The 22,714-nt window shown below is 43.1% G+C and overlaps 1 protein-coding gene across 1 annotated transcript; it reads left to right on the top strand.

Annotated features, from left to right (window-relative positions):
* Positions 1–9,061: 9,061 nt before the first annotated feature.
* CCDC158 (coiled-coil domain containing 158) lies at positions 9,062–21,414 on the top strand (the record flags this gene model as incomplete). Its single annotated transcript, XM_082281268.1, has 11 exons — positions 9,062–9,152; positions 10,052–10,534; positions 11,246–11,435; positions 12,189–12,341; positions 12,462–12,574; positions 13,289–13,447; positions 14,394–14,486; positions 14,991–15,116; positions 16,710–16,861; positions 20,260–20,367; positions 21,390–21,414. Exons 1-11 carry the CDS (start codon positions 9,069–9,071, stop codon positions 21,412–21,414), a joined length of 1,686 nt encoding a protein of 561 aa, XP_082137394.1. The 5' UTR covers positions 9,062–9,068.
* Between the last annotated feature and the right edge of the window lie 1,300 nt (positions 21,415–22,714).

Below are 22,714 nucleotides of genomic sequence, written 5' to 3'. Positions count from 1 at the left end.
TCCAGGGACAGACAAAGGCTCCGGGAGCTCTCTCGGGGCCATGCCTCCTCCTATCCATAGCCAGCAGGACTAGTTAAGGCCACACCAGCCTGTCAACAAGCCGAAGCAGTTCTTTGGATTACATCCATCCCCCATACAAAACATTTGTCACCACACCTGTCTGTGGACACCAGATTTCCAGTGAGAGCCGTATTTCTCATGGTGCCTGCTGCATCTGATGATTAAAAGTCATCAACATATTTCTGAGAGACAGTTTTACTTCTCCTCTAGAACTGTGGTTCATTCCCAGCGCTGAAGCGAACATCATTTTTGCCGAAAGTGCCATCAAATTTGTCACCATTGCAAGCGCAGAACTTTCTCCTCTAACCACCTCCCTATTTGCTATTTTTTCATCCTGTTAATCCAGCTCTAAACAGGTCACATACAGGTGTTTCCATGTATTGGAGACTCGCAACCCGCTGAGGAAAATGGTGTGATCAATCACCCAAAAAAGGGCTGCCAAATCCTGTGCTACTTCCTCAGTGGGCTCCTGTTCCACACAGGAGTTCCTCTCAGGACAGAGCTGAGATACTCTTAGCTGGGATGCAACAAAAGAGACCTGGGCTCAGAAAAGTGCTTTCCACACAGAATAATATATTTGAAGTTTTGCACAGTTTCAGTGTAAGAGAAAATAAATTTGGAACAGTCATGTCAGAACCCTCTCCCTCATCGAGCACTGCGCTGCTAAAGCAGGAAAAATTACCACTGATTTCACTTTTCAGAGTTCACAATCAAACCCTGTATTTATCATCAATCAAGGCAGCTGGCAACTGCTCTGTCTTTTCCTAAATTCCTTCAAATATTCCTTTTGCAAATGAAATTCATCAGAGCAACGCTGCCCCCGTCTGCTGAAACCAGAAATTGTCACAGTTTAAGCTGATCGATTTAAATGCAAACATTTCCTTAGTTAATAGGCATTTACTGTATGCTTTTCCCTTTCAAAAATGAAGCGGAATCTTTCCTGAGTATTCAGAGTGGCGTTACTGATCGTACCTGGGTCCCTGAGCTGGCAAGTCATTAGGTCATATTAAAGGTAAACCTAGAAATCAAAGACAGCAAACTCAGCTCCTAAATTTTGTACACATCAATAACACAACAGTAACCCTGTTACTGCCCTTTTGGCAGGAGAATTAAACACTAGGCTTAGTTTAAATCTACCTGCTGCTTAGTTCTATCTTGTAAGTTTGGAGGAAGCAGATTCACAATTTGTCTCTAAAGAGTTTTGTCAAAAAATATGGGCCCTCCTACCTTTCACAAAGAGCGACTTGCTGATGGCCATACAGAAAGCATGGGAAGGCTGAAAAAGGAAGGAAGTGCTTCTTTTCCCTTGGTCCCTGGTTTTATCACCGAAGAACTTCTCTTTTTCTTCCAGACAGGGCTCTGTGTAAGCCGAGGAGCGTCAGGAATTTTAAATAATAGACATCCTTCAGGCACCAGTGGGCCCAGCTTCTTCCTCTCCCCAGGAGTCCTGAAGCCATTCACCTAAATCTGCAGTAGGACGGAACAAAACACAAATATCAAAAGACACAGATCTCCTGGATCAGCTCAGGACCCCTTCAGGAATTAACCATTCCCTCTTGGGGTAGCAATTCCCCTGAAGGTTTATTGCATAAAAAAATCAGGAACAAATAAATAAAAAATGGGGCTTTCCTACATTTACCCCCAATCAGCTTGGGCTGACTGTAACATATCCATCTCCTTAGCTCTGGAAACTGTCAGTCCGGCATCTAAAAGAAACAGTAACAGGAAGGAACACGCGTTGAGGCTCTGCATGGCATCAAAAGGTTTGCGATCATCAACTAATGTTCAAAAGGTGTTTCTAGAGAAAAATTCCTAGGCTGACCTCCAGTCAGGCTCCCAGTTGGATTTGAGTTCATCTTCCTTCCAAACCACAGAATAAGCTAGTTTTTCTGGATAGGCCTCAGGTAAAAATGTGACAAATCAGACACGGAAAGAAGAAACAGAGATCTGAGAGTGAAAGGGAAAAACAAAGCTGAGAAACAGAAGTAACCTGTGAAATCAATGAATCTGCATCCTTCTGGTGTTGGAAAAGACACTTGCCTTAGAAGTCTGAAAAGAAAAAATTTTCTTTGGAGAACATGAAAGAGACTCTCCATTTAATATTGCCTCCGGCACAGAGCTGCTCTAGGTTGCTCAGCTCCTCAAAGCAAACTGAAAAGCAACAAAGTGAGGAATGGATCCATCCCTCTAAGGAGAGCACAAGTGCTGCCACAACTGAAGAACATGAATTCAGGGCATTTGAACTCAGAACTGCAGGTTTTCCCTCCACATCTGAATTTCCACCTATCTGATGTCACCACCCTGCTGAAAACATATTTTGAATCAGGAACCAGGAATCAAAAGAGTCATCACAATGCAACATCACAACCTCACAGTGTTCCCACCCCAAATAAGACAATTACTAAACAGTTCAAGCCACTGTTGGAGCCTTTAACCAACTCTGAAGCGGCTGGTGGGTACGGCCCAGGTATTTGAGTAGACTCTCTGCTGGCATAAATCACTCCAGTGCCTTCCTCTGAAGCTCTATCCCCCTGCACAGCTCGCCATGTTCTCTCTGGGAAGAATGAATTATTTTAAACACAAGCACTTTATATTTGCATCTCGCTACCTTCTCAGAGCTATTCCCAAATAGGAGGAAAGTTACTCAGGAATTCGATCCTAAGTGAGTTATTCTGTCCCCAGGAAACTGCTGTTTCAGGAATGACAGGGGCTGCTGAGTGCTCCAGACCTGGGCTGCCAGGAGACAAGGGACAAAAAAAGGCACCTGCAGCCAGGGCAGGTGGTGTTCTGCAAAAAGCACCTTGCTAGGATCCCGATGGGTAAAAGACACCAAGTTTCCCGCGGAAGCCAGGCTTTGAACGACCTTTGGGGAAGAAATCAAACCCTGGATGCGGCATTTATTGGCTCTCCCTCATGCACGTGATCGGCTCCAGAAGGAGGAGCTTGTTCCCAAGGCTACCGAATCAAGCAGAGGGGCTGGAGTAAGGGGCAGGTGGCTCCCAGCAGGGCTTGGAAAGTTGGATTGCCAGCCCGCGGCACGGAAAAATCAGGAGCGAATGCGAGGTGATGAGTGTCCCCTTCCTTTCCCAGCCTCACAGTAAGGAGCAAAATTTCAGTGCCCTATCGAAAATCCAGGAGAAACAAAGCCCAGCACTGCCTGCCAGAGGTAGGTGTTGGCCCCCTCCTAGGTGAGTTTTCATGCTTTGTTAACACCTGAGATTGCTGGTGGACTAAATCTCGCTTGAGGATATCGTGAAGCTTCACGATATTGTCGGGTATTGTATTTACCTAAACACTCATTTGCCTCTTATCCCTGTGGATAAGAAAAGTCTTTTTGCTGCTGTCTCTTCTGGGTGGTGCAATAAAAGTCCTTTCGTCAAGCTGTTTTCCCCCAGGGATTGCAGTGCATCAAGAAGAATGGAGACCTGAGGTTTGTTTCCAGCTGGTTAATTCTTACTTTGCTGTAGTAGTCCACGAAAAACCACTTTTCTCCTTTTGTGTGCCTTTCAGCACTAGGAGGATGGTTTTTTTTTTTCTTGTAGATGAAAATTATGTGGTACCCTTGAGGAATGGTTATGTGTTTTTCATCTTTGCCAGCTATTTAAATAAATCAACATACCTGTGTGTCTCTTGAGTTCTCTCCGACTTAATCTCTCCAGCTCTCTGAGGATTTTGTTTTGGGCCCAGTTCATACATCTGTTCCTGGAAATTTGTATCACGATGGTCTTTTGGATAGCTTGAAAAGAGGGACAGCCTATTGACACCTGTGTGTTCACTCCTGAAATCGAGATCCAAAGTGGGACAGTCAGACACGTAGTTAGTTTCCTTTGCTGAAGTGAAATACTTGCCTCTTGACTCTGCACCCTCCCCCTGAAAATACCAGCAAACACAGAAGCTTGCCCTCTCTGACAAGATTGGTGTAAAAACAAAGATATTCCAGTTTTTATTACTGAACTGGATTTAGGGCAAGCTGCTTTTGACCCTCTGGGCTTTTCTTTGGCGGGAGGAAGTCCCCTCACCCCGACTTCTACCTTCAGTCAGCTCATCCCTCCAAAATGTGCCACCTTCGTGGCCAAATACCACATGGAAGCGGATCCAGGCCCTTCCCTACCCCCGTGCGAGAGGATTTTGATCTCCAGCCTCAAGCACGGCATCGCTAAACCACCTGGGACCCCACACCACAAAATGGTGCCCCCGCCGTGAGGGGGCGGCGGCCATGTTGGGGCCGAGGGGCTCGGCGCCGCAATTCCCGGTGGAGCGATCGGATCTTGCAGGAGCAGCTGGCGGCTCGGGATGGCTCCTTCCCGCCGGGGAGCAGGCGGGAGGAGCCTGGCGGCTCTCCCCACGTCGGGGTGGGTCGGCAGCAGCGCCCTGCGGAGCTGGAAGCGCCGGGAGCGCGGTGTCACGGAGCGCTGAGGGGACGGAGCGTCCCTCGCTGCCCGCGGCGGGAAGCAGAGGGATGGCGGGAAAGGGACGGGGCCCGGCGGCGCCTCGGCCCCCCCAGTGCCTGCGATGGAAGAAAGGCTGAGGGGTTTTTCCTCCTCGCGTTTCTGGCCCCTCAGGGTTGGGCTCTGGGACCAGACTCCGCTTTTCTCCCTCATGTGCCCACAGGAAGCACCCACGGCGCGGCTGTGCCAGGCAGAGGGTTTGTTGAAGGGAATAAGTTACCCAGGTATGGAAGGTGCTGCTGGAACTGCCTCTTGGCCTGCGGGGTGGTCACAAGTGCTCCAGAGGACCAGTCACCCAGGAAAATCCAAATAACCTAAATTAGAAACCTATCAATACCATCTGGTTTAAAACTGCCACTGAGTAATAGATTTTTCTCTCTCTTTTTTCCCCCCTCTCTTTTTTCCCCCCTCTCTTTTTTCCCCCCTCTCTTTTTTCCCCCCTCTCTTTTTTTCCCTCTCTTTTCTCTTTTTGTTCCTCTTTCCCCCTCCTCCTTTCTCGTTGTATATCTAATATTTGAAAGTTTCTCCCACAGAAGGGTCATTAATAAGTTTGAAAACTGATGGCAAACTGAGATTTAATTTACTGATTCACTCAGGCTGTTGATTCAAACTAACACCACCCCCTCAGGAATGGAGCAAATAATCAATCCATTGCTTGATCAATTCCAATAAAATAAGACAGCGTGGATTAGCTGAAGTTTCCTTCCTTCTGTGCTCAAGGTTTTCTATAACCAAACTCTCCTCTTATTCTACATTTCTCTCAGGAAGGTGGAGAAGTGCAGAATAGGCTGCATGAAGTGAGTTGAATTTTGGGGCAGTTTCTTGAATACAGATGGGTCCTGGTCACTGCTGAGTCTTTTGATAGTTTCACCAGCACTATTTTGAGCCGCCTCTTTTTTATTTAGGTCATGTCATCAGTATTTTGGTTGGTTTCACTTGTTTGGTTGTTTGTTTGTTTGTTTTTTCCCCTTTAGACCACTGAGCTATGTGAGCAACAGGAAATCCATTTAAGCCTGACTGGCAGAGCAAACTGATGCAAATGCAGTTGGAAAGAGATGCACTTCAGGAGAGCAGGTATGAGGGCCAGGACAGATGTATCCATGCAGAGTGTCTGTATGAGCTTTGAGAGGCACAACAAGCTTCCTCAGAGAGAAGCTTCCCTCCAGGAATAACACTAGCACTCCTGGTTTAGAAAAAAACCTCATTATTTAGTTGTAAAAAACAGCAGTTAATGAACTCAAGTATTATACCTATGAGAATAGAGATCCATGTGAATCCCATTCTTTAAATTATTTTATTTTTGTTTCCTAATTCAGACAAAAGCAGTCTCAGAGCCAAGAGAATGTAAAAACACAGTTAAAAAGTACTGCTGGAGAGCTGGAAGCTGCCAGCCAGAAGCAGGACGAGGCACTGAGGGCGGCTGGCAGCCAAAATGAGCACCTGACAAAGGTGGTCCACAGCCTTGAGGAATTACTTCTGGAATCACGTGGCATCCTAATGGACTGCAAAGACAGCATGGGCAGGAAGCTCTGTGAGCATGAGGACATGACCAGCCTGCTCATCCACAGCCTGAGCACGGCATTTCGTGATGTTTTGCGGGATTTGGACTCAGAGGTGTCACACCTCAAAGAAAAGGTGGTCCTGGTATGTGAACAAAGTCCTGATTTTCCTTCTGATGCTCTGTGTTCTGGCTTTTAGGAAATATCTTCGAAAACTCCATGAGCCCCCTTCTAACCTGGCCTAGGGAAAGGGTTATGGCATAAAGAGGTGCAAATGCCACTTTGCAGTGAAGGTGGCAGGTGCTGGCACACCAGCCTTTTACAGTGGTCCCACCTTGGACTGGGTTTACTGCTGGGATTTACCACATTTCCACAGCCCAAGGTGGAACCAAAAGGGAGGAAATGACACTTTAGAATCTGCTCTTCAGACTGCCTTTTCTTCAGGGGTGACACTGTCATCTGCTCACAATAGGTGGAAGAAGAACTTCAGTCACAGACCAAAGATTCACAGACCCGAAGAGAACTTCTGCTCCAGCAACATCAAATTAGGTACCTGTTCTCTGCTTTTTCGTTCATAAAGCGTAACCAGACACTTTTCACATGCTCCACAGAGAATTCCTTTATGATGATGATGGTATTTGGGGTGGGGTGACCACGGGCTAGCAAGTCCTCAATGTTTTTGAGGACTTCAATAATTGTTCCATTGAGATGTTTATTTGCTCATGATTTTCTGCTGCTTTTTCCTCCCATGCTGACAATTTCCTGGTTTATTTACCAAAAATTCTATTTTGGAAGAATCTCTGCACCTTACTTTTTAAAGTGTCACTTAAATGGACACGTGGAATTTGTTGGGACACCAGTTTAATCATTAAAAGAAAAGATTGAAAGTAATTTTGGTGGTTAAATCAGCTTTTTCTTGCTGGTTTCTCGAAGAGTTTTGTCGTTCCTTGTTTGAGACCTCCTAATTTTTGTCACATCCTCCACTTGGGTTATACAGTAACCCCTTCAAAATAAAAGTATCTGTAACTTGATACTTAATAACAGAACGTAGAAATTATTACATTTCTGACAAGTGAAAGAAGTTACTATTTGCCAAGATGAAATTGTTTTCTTTTGGGAAGATGACTGAGCAGCTAAGAAATGAGCTTGAACAGGAGGTGGCAGCACTGCCTCGTAAAGCTTGACAGTGCCTGCAGCTTGGAAGAGCATCCAAAGCCTGATGGAGAGACATCATTAAGTCTGGGTTTTGATTATAGTGTAGAAAATGTTAAGAGTAACCTTAATTTGAGAGGAAGTTAGCTGCTCCTACACTCCAGTCTCTGCCCTATTCTTTTGGTTTCTCAGTGCTTTTGTTTAAATGAAGCACTTGTTGCACAGACTGTGAAATGAAAGGGAAAAAACAGAACCCCCACAAAAGCATGCAATACAGAGAAGAGACAAAACCTGCATGTGTTAGGCAGGCTGAGAATGAGGAGACTGAGGCTGCTTCTTCTTTGATGGTTCTTACATTTTTTCTAATTTCTCTACCTCAAACTTTGCATAGAGGACAAGCAAGAATCCCCAATTCAGTGCATTCACATCGAGTCTGTCACCTGGAATCCACAGTTGGTCAGCTCCATTCCAAGTCAGGAGAAACGAAGAGAATCCATGAAAACAAGGTGTGTATGGATTTGCCTGTTAGCACTGGTGCCAGTGAAAATGAGTATGTGAAGAGCTGAAATGTTCCAGAGACAGGAGGAAAGTCTTTTCATGAGGGATTACTTCAGAAGAACGGTGTGGACAGTAAGATAAATTACATTATCTTAAACTTTGCACATAAGAGTATCTTTATTAAATAGCCTTGTAGGCTGGTCCATCATCTCACATGCTGGCAGAAGTTGCCTCCTTTCAGAGAAAGTGAACACCACTTGGTACAAAACGTGTTTGCCTAGAGATTTCTGAATGTAGTCATGGTGAAGGAATATTCCTCTGTGAAAAAAGGTCTTCTTTTTTTCCTAAGGTGTTGTTTTACCATTCCAGTCAGTGTTTATGGTGTGGGTAAGGAACTTCTGAAGAGCTCTGGATCAGGGTGGAAGCCAAATTACTCTCCAGAACCTCAATTAAGTCTGAAACAAAACTGAGCTTAATCACTAAAAGAAGACATCACATTTATGAGTACACCCAGGGAATAACTCTGCTTGGACAAAAGATAACATTTGTACTTGTTTCAAGTAGAACCTAGAAGAAAACTAGAAGAAATCCAATGTACTGTTTAAAATAGAATGCTTTAAGATAATTCTTCATGAATATTTGCCTTTTTCTAGGTCAAAGACCTGCAGCAGTTGCACCGAGCTCATTCTCAGGCAGCAGAAGCAGAGACAGTCCAGGCACAACATGGCCAAGAATCTGGAAATCCAGATGACCAGATTCATCAACTGCTGGTAAAAACAAGTGACAGTATTGAAAAAACTCTTGCTTTCTAAAAGCTTCTCCTTACTGACGGTGCTCAGATTTGCACCTTGCTTGTTTTAGTTAACTTTGAGGATTATTTCTAACTAGAAACTTGAATTAGCTGTGAAAGGCCCAAGGGCCTTTACCAATAGTAATGAGGGATATTCAGAATTAAGACTTGACTTTGTCATAAATTCAAAGCTGCAGAAACCTATGCATATCATATCAAGATGCTGAGCCACCTTCACTTTAACCTCACAGTTTAGATCCCTTTGTTGAGGAGCCTTGGTCCCTTAACACATATTTTGCAAGATTGATCCAATATTCAGGCAGTAAACAACAGCAAGTTATGATTAGAAGAAATGCCCTTTGGTAATTCAGTTTGGGCCACACTTTAAATTCATATTGTTGAAATTAGTAGCTCTGAAATGTGTATGTTAGGTTTTTTTTAACATAATTTACATTTTAAATTATCATTAAGAGAACAAAAAAAGTCCTGAATTTATTTATTCAGGAGGGAGATGACTTTAATTTCTCCTAGACTAAACTCCATAAAAAAGAGATAGAACTAAGCCTAGAAAAAGAGCAGAACAAGCGATTTTGGGATCAGAACACAGACAAGAGCATCACCATGGAGCAGCTCAGGAGGCAGCAGAGCATGGAAAGGGCACTGAAGGAAATGAGGATGGAGTGTCGCAGACAGATGGAGTGCCAGGTTGGTGATTTTGACTATAAACCCCCAACATGACGTTTTGTACATTTCCAGAGAGTTTAATGCTACCAGATCTACCAAACAAATTGTAGAATGTGGTATTTTCAGCAGTGAGCATCTGTAAGAGTGGTTAGTAAATGAAAGGCCTTCATAATGCCTTACTTGAGGCAGTATCTAATGAAAACATTATGAAGTTTGTGTTTATGAACCAGTGAGTGCTGTGTTGGAATTCCTTCTGACAGAGCAGACACTGCCTTTACATTCTCCTTTCTTCCAAACTTCAACCCCTCAAAAGTGAGCTGTGATTAGATAACCTTCTTTGAATTATGAATAAAGATCCAGTTGATTCCTTAATCTTCTACCAGACCATGGGCATGAGCTAACTCACACATTGTTGTACATTTTCTCAATCCGTTGTCTGCTGAAAACCCTCCCACCAGGAAGTTCACTCTTTCCTTCGGTTTCTACTTTGCACTATTACTGGTTTCTGAATCACAGTACTTTGTGCTTTAAATGGTGCATATTGCTGCTTGCAGAAATTAAATCAGTAATAAATTATTCATGTAATTAGTTTTTCCCCAACTTTTCAGTGCAGCCAGTTGAGTTTTATCCCTTGAAGTTCTTTAGCCTTAAGTGCTCTGAATTTTGTCCTAACATTGCCAGATGATTCATTTTTGTTACATCAGTGTAATATTTTTAATTTCCTGTGTTTAAAAAAAATGATATTCTACTTGGGTATTAAAAGGGAGAGAGAGGAGCCAGAGCATCCTGACCTTATTTTTCTGTACAAAAATCTGTACAGGTGTTGAAGATGTACTACAGAAATCCAGAAATGTGCCAGGACATTCTAAAGGTGGAAGTAAACAAATCCCTTGGTTGATCCTTGTATTGTTATTCTTCAGATGGCTGCAATTGAGGAAAAAAATGAAAGCATTGGAAGACTCTCCTCTTTGACTGTGCAGCTGGAGATGACCGAGGAAGCACTCGGCAAAGTCACGGAAGCTCTTGCAGCCAAACAGAGGCATTTGGAGGCTGCTGAGCAAACAGTGTCAGATCTGGTGACCTGTCTGCAGGAGAAGGAGAGAGCCCTTGGGGCTACCAGCCAGGAAATCAGGGAGCTGCGTTCCCAGCTTTGCAGCAGGATGCAGGAGGTCCAGCATGTGGAGAGTGAAGAGGGCCACTTACACAAGGTGCAGTTGGAGTGTGAGACGCTGAAGCTGCGTGTGTTTGAGAAGGAAAGGATCATTGAGATCTTCCAAAAGCAAATGGATAACATGACCCAGATCGTGGGCCAGCACAGTCAAACAGCTGGAGCAATGGAAGTGGAGAAATCCCAGCTGAAAAAAGAAATAAATGACTGGAAACTCAAAGCAGAAGAGCTTAAGGTGTGCAAACAGTGCTGCATTTATGTCTCTTTATGACAATAAATGTCTTCTGGTTTAAAATCTGCCTTAATGTGCTGATGCTGTGGTTTTAAACGTTAGGCAATGCCCCTGGAATTCTAACAGCACTCAGTTAGTGGGCAGAGGAGGATAATATTACAGCTTTACCACAAAAAATGTGTAATTCTCTGGTGAGAAGCAGCTGCCAAAAGGCTGGTGAGAGCTGGAATGCCCTCGGTGAGATGAGTGCATACCAGAACAGCACCAGAAATACCAAGTGTAACTGAGAAGCAGCAGACAGGCAGCACTCAGAATTCCGAACTGAGGACACTGGTTATTTCTCAGACAAGAAATACAGGATATGGTAGCCTTATGCATGTCAGCATCTTGAGAAGAAAAATCACTCCAGACAGGGAATTTCATCCTCTTTTGTGAGAAGGCATTTGAGTGCACATGGGGGGGCTGCTACAAGAGAATGGAAGTTATGTTCATATCCTACACCTGGTAAGGTTAATTATTCTTTAAAGCCCTCAGATCCAATTCTGCTGTACCCTCTTTGCCTGGATTAGCAATTTTCACACAAGTAATTGGTCTGTTTTACTCTGGTTTTCTTTCTTGCCCCAAACTGAGATTTTAAATAGTGGCATCCACACATCTCTGTGCTTATTTTATATAATTGTGTATATTACACGTAATTGTTTTTTATGTAAGCAGAGTGCAAAGGATGAGAAAGAAGCCAGAATACGTGAAATGGAGGCCAGGCTGAGTGAGCTGGAGCTGGAAAAGGCTCAGCTGGTTAACACATGCACCGAGAAGCTCCAGGCACTGAACGATGCAGAACTGGAAAAAGATGAGCTCCTGCAGGAGCTCCAGGCTGGCCAGAGGGAGCTAGCTGGCCGTGCAGGTAGGGAGCCTCAGCTCAGCTCCCACAGCTGCTAATTTGGGCTCATGTTAAAAATAAAAGAGCAGCCTGCTGGCTGACTCCAAATATGGCTGCTGGTACAGCACGAGGTTCCTGCCAGCACAGGATGGTCAGATTGTTCCAGGGAGCTGTGTCATGGCGCGGGATTCTGGCACTGAAGGAGGGAACACAATCTTTATGGCCCATCTCCCTGGGAGCAAAAATAGTTAAAACTGCCCGAGTCAGGAGATGAAAAATGCAGATCTGGTAAATCACAGAATAGGAACTTGATCCTTTTTTTTCAAGAGTGATATCTAAGTACAGTGAAACTTTGTTTTGTTGTAAATTTACTACAATGTTATTAAAAGTTGATGCTTCAACTTCGATGTTTTCACAACTAGTGTGTGGGAAACCCATCAAGATATATTATTAAAATATGTACAGGTGTATAAAATTATGAAAAATAAAATACTTTTAAAGTATATAAACATGAATATATTATTTAAAATTTACAAAAAGCAGGATCTGGATCGAAAGCAGCCACTGACATTCAAGGATATTCTCAGTTAAATCTGCACAGCAGCTGGCCAGATTCTGCTGGTCACATGCTTTGCTCTCTGCACACCCCTGAACCCTCAGAAAGTACCCCTTGGGAGCATTTCCTTTATCACAAATTGGCAGCAGATCAGTAATCTCAGTCTAGAAGAATGGTATTTTTTTGTCACTCTAACTTCAATCTTTACTTACTCTCACCAGAGACATTTGAAGATTTGAAGAGGAATTACCAGGGTGAAATCAAGGAGATGGCAAATACTGCAAATAGACTGAAAATGCAGTTGAAATTGGCCCAAGCTGAACTGAAACAGGCCAGGACTGCTCTAAAGACTGTGGAGGGATCTGATGGCAAGGGTAACTACAGATTGAACTTCCCAAAAATCACACACACTTGTCTTATCAGCAAGAGAATTTTTGTGAGTATTGCAGTCATAATCCTTGTTGTTTATTGAGAATTTACCTTGTGTTTTCCAGCTCTGGAAGCTGCAGTGAGAATGCAGAAGCAGATCACAGCCAAGAGAGGACAGATAGATGCACTACAGAGCAAGATGAAAATCTTGGAAGAGGCAATGGCAAGCGCAGCTAAGGTCACAAGAGCTCCATGTAAAAGTATTGCACTGCATTTAGAGAGATTTGTCTTGGGAGAAATGCGTGGGCAAAAGCACAGTCAGCCCATGAAGGACCAAAAATAGTTGCACTTGGTGTCCGTGGCAATCAGCCTTCTGTGCAGAGACAGGTCTTAGTTTATGTTCGTTCCTCTTGGAAGAATCTTGCAATGAGAATCAGGCTCTTACATATCAGTTCTTCCTAAAAATGTCAACTTACACATTCTCTATCCTTCTGACCCTGGTCCGTGGTGCTTCCCCTCTGGATTCTGAGGCAGTTCTGGATGTAAACTCTCTCTGTCAGGGTCTATCACAATGAGTCCTTTTTCATTTTCTGTGACAAATCACTCAGTTACCAACAGCTGTAGTTTACTGAACAATCATTTCTGTCTGTTCAGTATAACCTATCCTACTTCCTCGCTGGCTTTGGATCCAGTGGATGCTGAAGCTTAAAATTCCAGTTTCAAAATGGATCAAAAATCTGAGATGATGTTTCACTGAGACCAGTCCAATTGCACTTTTCCTTGTAAGGCCTTTCTTCCTGTTGCAAAACCTTATCTTAACCTTAAGACGCAGTATTGAAGCTTCTCAAAGGGTTAGTTCAGGTATTTCAAAGATTAAAAAAAAATGTACAGAAGACAAATGTGTATACTTTATACATTTTTGACTCGTACTATGCCCTCATCTTAAATTCAGGAGAAGCATTATCTCAGAGAAGAAAAGGGTAAACTAAGGCAAAAATTGAGCTGTATTAGAGCAGAAAATATCAGGATTGCTGGGGACCTGGAGATCCTGAGATCACAAGACAAACGGCTGAAAGAAAAACTATCTAAGATGGAGACAGCCCTTGATAAGGTAATTTAAGGAAACTCTCAGTTTCTCTACAGTCACCTGGGAAGAGAAGGGTTGGATTTAATATGTTCTTTTCTCATGTGCTGTAAGATCCTTACCTGAAGAGTTTTTTATTGGTAAAAAGCTTCTATTTTCATTAAGAGAATTCTTGATTTATTCCTTAGTAGCTCTGGGAAATCTAAACTGCAGGAAATTTAAAGTAAATGTATTGTACAGGCTGTAGAACCTTCTGCTGACTCTGGGCACAGCTGCTTTCTTTATTCTTCCATATGAGGGAATTTTTAAAGAGCATGGTGCTGTCTCATTCGCCTTTTAGCTTTTTTTAGGTGACGTTTCTGATGCTGGCATACCTGACCCCTAAGGTTAGGTCTGGTCTGACTGGCACAGAAATCCCAGATGCCCTGCAGGTAAGCTGCTGCTGTTCCAGAAAGAAGAGTCCTCTCAGGATTCCAACTTGGCAGGATGTAAATTTCTGTGCAAGGTGTCATTCTCAAATTTCTTTAAAAAATGACAAAAGACTTGTGATACCTCCCACCAAGTGTAGCATTTCTGACTTTACATCTTTGTCACTGGAAGCTTACCTTTCTTGTAGTATACAGATATTCTCACCCCTTTCCAGAGTAAATTTTTTAAGGAAGAAAAAGTATAGTTTTGTCTCAGTTGCATCTTCTAATCCCAGAGGTGCTCAGTAGGTCTGGGACTGGCCCTGGAAGGATATTATCCCTTCTGGGACATTCTGGTGTGCGTGTTATGGCTGCCAGGGTTGTATAACCAGCTGCTTTTGTGAGCCTGTCAGCAAAGGCATCCTGCAGTATTTGTGCTGATAGCAGGAGATAAACACAGCATCCCTGTGTGCACCTTGTTTCTTTTTCCAACAGAGGACAGGGAAGAGAGTAATCCACAGGAAGTTAGCACAACTCACTGATGCCCCTTCTGTGCCCTGTTGCAGGCATCCCTGCAGTTTGCGGAGTGCCAGCGCATCATCCAGTGCCAGGAGCAGGAAGCCATGCGCTGCAGGCTGCAGCACACCTTGGATGTGAGAGTGAGTACTCTCCTGAGAAGCACGGGCCTTACCTTAGGTGCATTTGCTTTGGGGCCTGACTTTAGGTGTAGCACTCCTTAGTGAAAAAAACTCTGGCAAGTCTGTGTTCTGGAGCCCTTTTCTGTGTGGAATTCCTCAGTGCTGCCCATGTCCGTAATTCCAGGTTTTTGAAGTGCTATGTACAGTAAGGACAACAGAGTAAATAGACTGAGTACAATCCCTGTCTTTACTATTGAGATGAATAGAGGATGTTTTTAACTTCTGCCTTATTTATAACCAGGGACTATTCAGGCTGCAGTGAGACTACTGCTCTAAATGAATGGTACCTTGGGAACTGCAGTTTTATCATAAGAAAATATCATTAGTTTTACTGACCCACCCCAGTTGCTGGCTTTGGAAGAGGAGCAAAGTGCTATATTCAAAATACAACTCTACATAAGCAATACAAAAAGTGCTTCAGAGGAAGAATGACCACAGTGGGGAGCTTTTCTTGTTTTGCCTCAGGAGCTGCAGGGCCCAGGCTACTCCTCAGCTTCTGCTTCAGGGAAGCTGCAGCACCTTGTGCCTCTGTCCCACCTACACTCTGCTTTCCAGCCAGCTGCCCTGCACCTGCCCAGCTCTGCCCCTCAGGTGAGTGCCTGCCTCGCCATGGGAAACCAGCACGTCCCGAACAGTAAAAATAACATGGGCTTCCTACATGGGAGAGCATCTGCTCAGCAGTGCCCAAGAGCAAATTCCTAACGCCAAAGATGAAATGACTTTCTGTAGCTTCACATGTGCCTTGCAGATTTTTTTTTTGTGTGTAAAAAGCAATGGGACAATTAAAAATACCTATAGATTGTGCTAAGAGTTTATTTTACCTCTACCACCAATAACATTTCTGAACTATTAAATTTGAAGGTACTGATCTGTTAGCAGTTTGGTTTTCACTCTTTTTTTTTTTTGCTGTAAATCACATTTGACAGTGAAAATAGATTTGTATGTAGTTCCTGATACATTTAATCATCTGCTTGATATTTAGATCTTTTTCCAAGCTGGCCATCATTGATTTTGATCTGGTTTATCCACATCATTGTTCTTCCCTTTGGTTTTGGACATCTACATTTAGATTTAAATAAAATTCTAGTGTTGTTCTCATTTTTCATGAAAGAAAACATCAACTCTAATCTCTCATTTAAAAAAAAGTCTTTAGCTGTTTTCTTTATGGATTTTGTATAAATCTTCAGAAGTGACCTGATGTATCTCCCTGGTACTTTGATCACTTTTAACCTCAAAATCTGTAGGAGGTTACAAGTTAGTGCAGGCATTTTTCAGGAGTATTTTCTGGTTTACTTCCTGATGTGGTGGCAAACATTTACATCAAGGAACAAAGGGATAGTTACTTCTGTGAAATCCCTGCAGCATCAGGCACTCCCATTCTCTTTTCTCTGAGTTAATCAATTTATACTTCTGAAGATAAAGAAGGAGAAAGGACTGATTTTTAATTTAGTACCACAGTGAGGACCCAACAGGTTGCAGGAGCACTTGAATCAAAGTCTACTTTAATCTTCTTCGTTCCTGCATCATTAGTTATTGTACGAAATGAAGCAGCTCCAACGCTTGAGACAGACTCTACCTGGGTGATAGTCTGGTTTCCTAGCTGGAATGTGGGAAAGGAGAGTTTGGTCTGACTCTGTCACTTTGACCCATTATGAAGCTGAGGATTTGTTCCCCATATAAGCCCTGCTGAAACCACTGTGTTGCCATTGAAAATTACCTTTTTTTTTTTCAATGAAAATCAGGTAGCAAAATGTTTCCAACCAGTTCCATCCCCAGATGGAGCAAAGGTCAGTGGGAGCAGTGCTTTGAGCATGTGAAATGCTGAAAAATCCAGTTTCATTGCAAGAAAGGGTTCTTTGAACCAGGCCTTTGCCTCAAGTCCTGAGCAGTAAAATGAGAATAATATTGCACTTCATCTCTGCGGTGGCTGTGGCAGTAAAGGGGTTTGTATCTGCAGACAGCTCAGCTGCTCTAGGAAGGAGTGCCTGGAAAACACCCCCAAGTGCTCCCGTGTCTCCCTTCAGCTCTGTGTCTGTGCCCTCTACAGCAATACCTGGGGTCACAGGTTAAAAGGGACAAAACAAGAGTAGAGCGGGGGAAAGTATGTGCATTTGGATGAGTTGAGGTAAGAATTGACAATAGAGTGCCTTTGTAAATATTTTTAACTGAATTGTTTCATTTCAGATGCCTTCCAAGGACATTTTGAAGGAAGAACTATTGCAGGATATAAAGAGGATTCTTCAAGAATTAACAAGTTCAGACAGTGACATTTCCTCTGTGGATCTCAGCAGCAATGGTGGGAGACAATCCCCCATAACAACCATAAGGAATGCAGTGTAAGAATAATAGATTTATTTCTGTTGTGTGCTGTGTACTTATAGTGCCCTCTGAAACTGGGATCTGGCTCCTGATGTGTTTCAGGAGCAGAGTGGGACGTGGTTTTGCAAGAAGGTTGGGTTTATATGTAACCTTGAGATAATCTGGAAGCTTCCAAAGCTTCTGTTGTTTGCCAGGTTCCTCAGATGCTTTAGGTGGTAGGGAAATAGAAGGTGCCCACAACATTTGCCTTTAGTGCTTGCTTTTATTTTTGTTCAGAACTGCTTTCTTCTTTTCCTGCCATATGTAAATATCCAAATGCAGGAAATTTTTTTTCTTGCCAAACACATGATAATGACAGTGGAGTTGAAAAATTCAATACAGCATAAATTCTGATGCTTCTAATCCAGAACTTAAGGATACTTCATAAAGGAAAATGTAATTCAGGAATTTTGATTAGGATTAAATCAAAACTGCAGCTGGAGAGGCTGCTACTTGCAAGCATGGTGGAAAAGCATGTTTTAGGACAGTGAGAAGTGCTTTCACTTAGCTGAGTAGCCTGCTTCTTACAGTACTCATTTGAGGTTCTGTTTCTAAGGCTTTTTTAATACAGCCCCAGTCCTGCACTTGTTTGTGTTGTTTTATTCATAATGCTAAGAGCTTCCTGGGAATTATAAAACAAAGCTGTCATGTTACTTTCATCCCTCTAAGAAAGAGCTCTAAAACATATTTGCATTGTTTGCTTTTAATTTCTGTGTGTAAGACCTGGAGACTCCATATGAGAGCTTCACATTCTCACTGTGGATGCTGGCTAGCATGACCAAACTTTAGCATAATTCTTCCAGAATGCAGGTTTTGCCCTCATTTTGCTTTCAGGGGTCCTGCCTGCTCACGTCCTGCAGATCTTCAGTCCCAAGATGTTTCCCTGCTCTTTACATCCCTTGGTAAGTTTTCACTGGCAGCATTGATGTCAGACTGGAACATTACAGAATATTACAAAAAATATAGTCCCAATGCAGTATCTTTTCCTAGGAATTTACTCAAATACCTGTTAGCAGGTGCTATTACCAAGTCTCTAGTGCACTTGCTGCAAAGTCTGTATCCTGTTGCAAAGCAGCTCCCTGCAGGCTGATACCCGCACACCCAAAATGGATAACTTCCATGTTACTTGTGTAATTCGCATGAATAGCACTGTCACATTTTTGGAGCCCAAATTTAGGCCCTTGAGTTCTTTATCTGGATATTTGGATACAGATGTGCTTTTGAGAGGAATCAACAAATGCTGTTGGTTTCCTTCCAAGTACTGGATGGTCAGTACCTTTTAAACTGTGGTGACATGAATTTTGTAATGTAAACAGAAGTACAAGGATGTGGCATTGAGAAGCAGAGTTTGAAGATATGAGTCTTAACCACCTTTTCTTTTCTTGCCCATAGATCATCCATTCTGTGAAAATTGCCTGCAGACACTGATATTGTTCTCTGTGTAGAATTTAAGCCACCGTGCTTCAGAGATAGGCTCTGTTTATTGTGAGGAGTAACTACTCTGGGTACTCTTTTTGTACCTGTGAGTATTAAAGAAAATCAGCCTTCTAGCAAACCAGCTGCAGCATCCAGGGATTTTCCTAGTATCCAAAACAGCTGCAAGTAGGGTTTTTTTACATAGAAAACTGGAAGTAGTTCAGCATGCAGCGTTTGTAATGGACAGGGAGTCTTGGGTTGTGAGCAGCCATGATATTCCCTGTTTGGGAAGTAAACATGGAACAGAGAAGAGAAAAAAAGACATTTTCACATGCCAGTGACTTCAGTAGAATCAAGCATGTTTGGTAAGGAGGCTTTAGTCTCCTGCTTGCAGGGGGATCCCTCCTCAGGTGTGTGCTCACTACTCTTTGCTTGGACATCTCCTAGGAAACTCACCCGTCTGCTCAGCAGCACCTCGTTACACGTCCTCCCCCAGCAAGTCTCTCAGGAGGGCAGATACAGAGCAAGATCTCCAGTACATTTCCTCTTAACTACTCCACCTGATGACCTTGCAGCTGGCCCTGCTGCCTCACCAGAGCACAGCCCAGCCTCGGGGAAGGTTGGCTCTCTGGAGGGAGCAGTCACAGCCCCACAAATAGGTATGTCCAGTCCCATTTCCTGATCCAAAGTGCTTGGCTGGGTCTCTTCCCAGCCAGTGCCTTCACCCTGTCTCAGTTCTGTTCAAGCAGAAGGTTTATTCTGTGATAAATGAATTGTGAGTAAAGCACAGCAGCTAATTGATGTATTATGCAGTGAGAAGATAAATTCCACGCACCACTAATTTTAAGGCCTGGTCAATTGCCTTACTGAGGTTAAGAGATTGTAAGGATGCTTGACATCAATATCCACAGTAACAAATATTTGTAGTAGCTGTTGTGGTTCCTGTAACACATTTAGTAAAGTGCTGGGTTTTACTGAAAATGTTGGTGCAGATTTTATGTCCTTAGAACTTCAATTTAAAGGGAATGTTTAGGTAATTTATAATGGCCTTTTTTATTATTGTTGATGATGATATTATTATTTTTTTCCCTAGCTTCTCAGTCCAGGGAAACTAGTGAGCCCACACCAAAGAGTCTACAGAACAAGATGGAAAGCCTGCAAAACCTGGTGGAATCGTTACAGATAAAAAAACAAGGTGCCAGAATTTACTAGAACTATTCCTGTTTTGTTGTAAAAACACACACTGTCCAGAAACTGTTCTTGGTACCTGGCAAAGCACGAGCTGTGCTTTTACTAGCACACACTAGTTTTACTAGCAGTACCCACTTCTCCATTATCCTGCTCCCGGGAGGGTAATTAGATTAATTCCACAATGCCCCTTAACTCTAATAAGCTTCAAGATCCTTAACATGTCAAACATGGCAGCTGCTCAGAGGTGTCCTCGTGTGCTGTCATGGCCAATTATAGGAAATTTTTAACAAGCCGATGGCACTTTCATGGAAACTGCAAGATTTCCAAAACTTTAGCTGCATGAGCTCCTGGGATGGCAGGATGCCAAATGAGATGGGATTTCTTTTCTCAGCACTTTTTTTTATTGCATATTCCAGTTTCTTCCCCTTTGCCCCTTTAAGTCTGATTGCACAGATTTGGGAAATTATTATATCCCCTCATCACACAGTGCATTTGTGTCAGGGACATACAAGTGACCTGATGTAGGTAAAACTAATCAAGTTATTTATATAAGTCAAAGGTAAGTGTTCTCGTTTTTGTTTTTTGCCACCACTAATATCCTCAGTGGTTTTTCTATATTCACATAAAGAACTGCAAACTAAAGCTGCATCTGTAAGGGTTTGGTAGGTACAGCCTAACTTGTTATGGGAGGACTTTATGAAACTTCAGAGGCCTCAGCATTTTGAACATAAGGTGGTGTGCAGCTAATCCGTTCTTCTGCTGTTTTCAGCCACGTCACCAATGATCAGAACTCAGGAGGCAAAGACAAAGAAGTCCAAGGTAAAGGAGAGAAAGCTGTGCAAGTGAAGGTGCTGTATGCATTAGTGATTGCATTCATGTAGGTACATTGTGTTTAGAATATGTTATGTTTTTAAGGATTAGTAATAAAAGCCCTCACAGTTTTTTAACTCTTGTTTATAGATCTTATTTTAAATGAGCAGGAAGTACGGAGGAGTAGAGAGGGACCTTAAAAAGCATCCAGTCCCACCCCCAGGGACACCTTCCTCTACCCCGGGTTGCTACAAGCCCTGTCCAACTTGGCCTCGGACACTTCCAGGAATGGGGCAGCCACAGTTTCTCTGGTCAACCTGTGCTAGGCCTCACCATCCTCACAGGGAAGAATTTCTCCTTATATCTAAGCTCAAGTCTTCCTCTTTAAGTTTGAATTCCATACTGTACCTACCATGATTCATTTAAGCAGAATGGGCTCATCAAACTTTAGTTCGAGTCTTGTGTGGGGAGAAGAAATTAGTGAGTTACTCCTTAGCTGTCCTCAGTTATTGCCAAGAGTATTTTAATTCAAGGAACTTTTTTAGATTTCTTGATAATTTTTTCCACAGTTTCTGATAGTTTTCGCAACAAGCTCAGTAGAAATATTAATAAAGGCATCTCCCCTTTCCTAGCAATCGGTTGCATTGAAAATGAAAGGATTGGTTTAGATGGTTCATGTATCACAGTTTGGACTTGCCACGTGTGTTGGACAAATCTACCAAAATTTTCTTAAGAGGAGAGTCAGGTGTAGAGAATAAGAGCCCCTGGGAAAGGTCACCAGTAAGTGCACTCCCAGTTGTGTTAAGGAGCAAAGCTAAAAAGAACTTCTGAAGCTGCCGCCCTGTCCCAAGGGCAGTGAACAGGTGGAGGGGTCAGAGAGCCAGAGGGAAGGGAGGGACATCTGCCAATCCAAAACAGCAGCTTAACATCCTTCTGCTGGAATCCAGCAGAGTTGGGGACAGGTCTGGGCTTCCCCCCTGCCACCAGCAGCAGGCAAGGAACAGGCTTGTAGACATATGAGCTTTAGAGCAGCTGAATGCATGCTGGTCTCTGCAGCCCTGACAGCACTTGTTATTCCATGTCATGCAGGTGGATGGCACAGGAGGACTGCTAGGCCAAGCCTGCCCACAGCAAGGACACCACAGATGGCAGCCAACCCCCCAGAGAGAAAACCTAATACCAGGCTAATATGTGAAGAGACTCCGAACGGTGAGTTCAGCTCCCAGACAGAATGTGGGATGGGCATGGGTTTTGTGAAACAAACAAGCTGCAGTGAAGGTTTTTGTAGGAGACTTCAAAATGGTTTATGCCCAGTCCCCTCAGGCTGCTTGCACAGCTCACCATCCAGCTGCAGCATTCAACATTTGTGCACCAAACTACTTCACAAAAAGGAATAGTTTGTGTTTCACCTAAAAGTAATCAAATTGTCTCATTTGTCCTAAGTTTGTTGTCGGGAGTATGAGCAGGTGAACTTTAGAGGTAGCTCTGTGGTTGCAGGCTTTGCCAAGCTGTGAGTGAGAGTTTGTTGTTTGCTTGGAGCTCTCCTGAGCCACTGGCTGTTAGATCCATGCAGGAATGTCAACAGTCAGTTGTTTGTCACATTTCACTTCACTGGTCTCACAGCCATGACCTTGTATTAGACAGCTATCAGCCATTCCAGCAGCATCTTTTTCATGCAGCAAAACAACTTTGTTTAAATCTACCTTCACCTTTGAGCAAATAGATTGTTCAATAATGAGAAAACACCCCTGTCAACCTGGAGAAAATACTGACAGGTTCCTCCAGAAAAGCTGAAAGCCAGATTTCTTTCTTTCACCATACCTGAACCATTTAGTTTACATAGCATAGGTCCTGCTGGGCAAGCAGTGATGTGAATGGCATAATAATTTAGAGTTGGGTGCAGATCTTTGTAGAAACTGCAGCCAATCATTCAGCAAGATGATAGAATCATGAGGACTGTGAGTTGTCTGTGGGATCAAAGCGCAGGGTGTTTAATAAAAAAAAAATTGTTCTCAGTTTGAAAGGTTTCTCAGGGTTGGTCTGTTTGACATGTTCACCATTGCATTAGAGAATCTATTCTAGCATAGGTTAAGTAGCTTTCTGGTGAATAACTTAATCTAATAGCACAGTTAATCTCCTCAGCCAAGCCTCAAACGTGTGTATAAATACGCTCAGGCAGCAGCAGCTGTGTGACAAGTGCTTTTTAAGTTGACAGTATCTCACTATTTGAAGAGCTTGCATTAGAGGAGAAGAGATTTGTAATCACCTTGAAATGAAATGTTTTGCTTTGTCTTCAGGGATTTCTGAAGTTCATCTTCTATTGCAGCTGTGTATTAGGTATAGTGGCCACTTCAGTTTATTGTTAGAAAAGACAAGTGCAAAGAATGCAACTGAGGTTGTTATACTTGATAAAA

Source organism: Coloeus monedula (genome assembly GCF_965178545.1).
Source record: "Coloeus monedula genome assembly, chromosome: 5".
Classification (NCBI taxonomy): Eukaryota; Metazoa; Chordata; class Aves; order Passeriformes; family Corvidae; genus Coloeus; species Coloeus monedula.
This window is presented reverse-complemented; position numbering and strand designations above follow the sequence as displayed.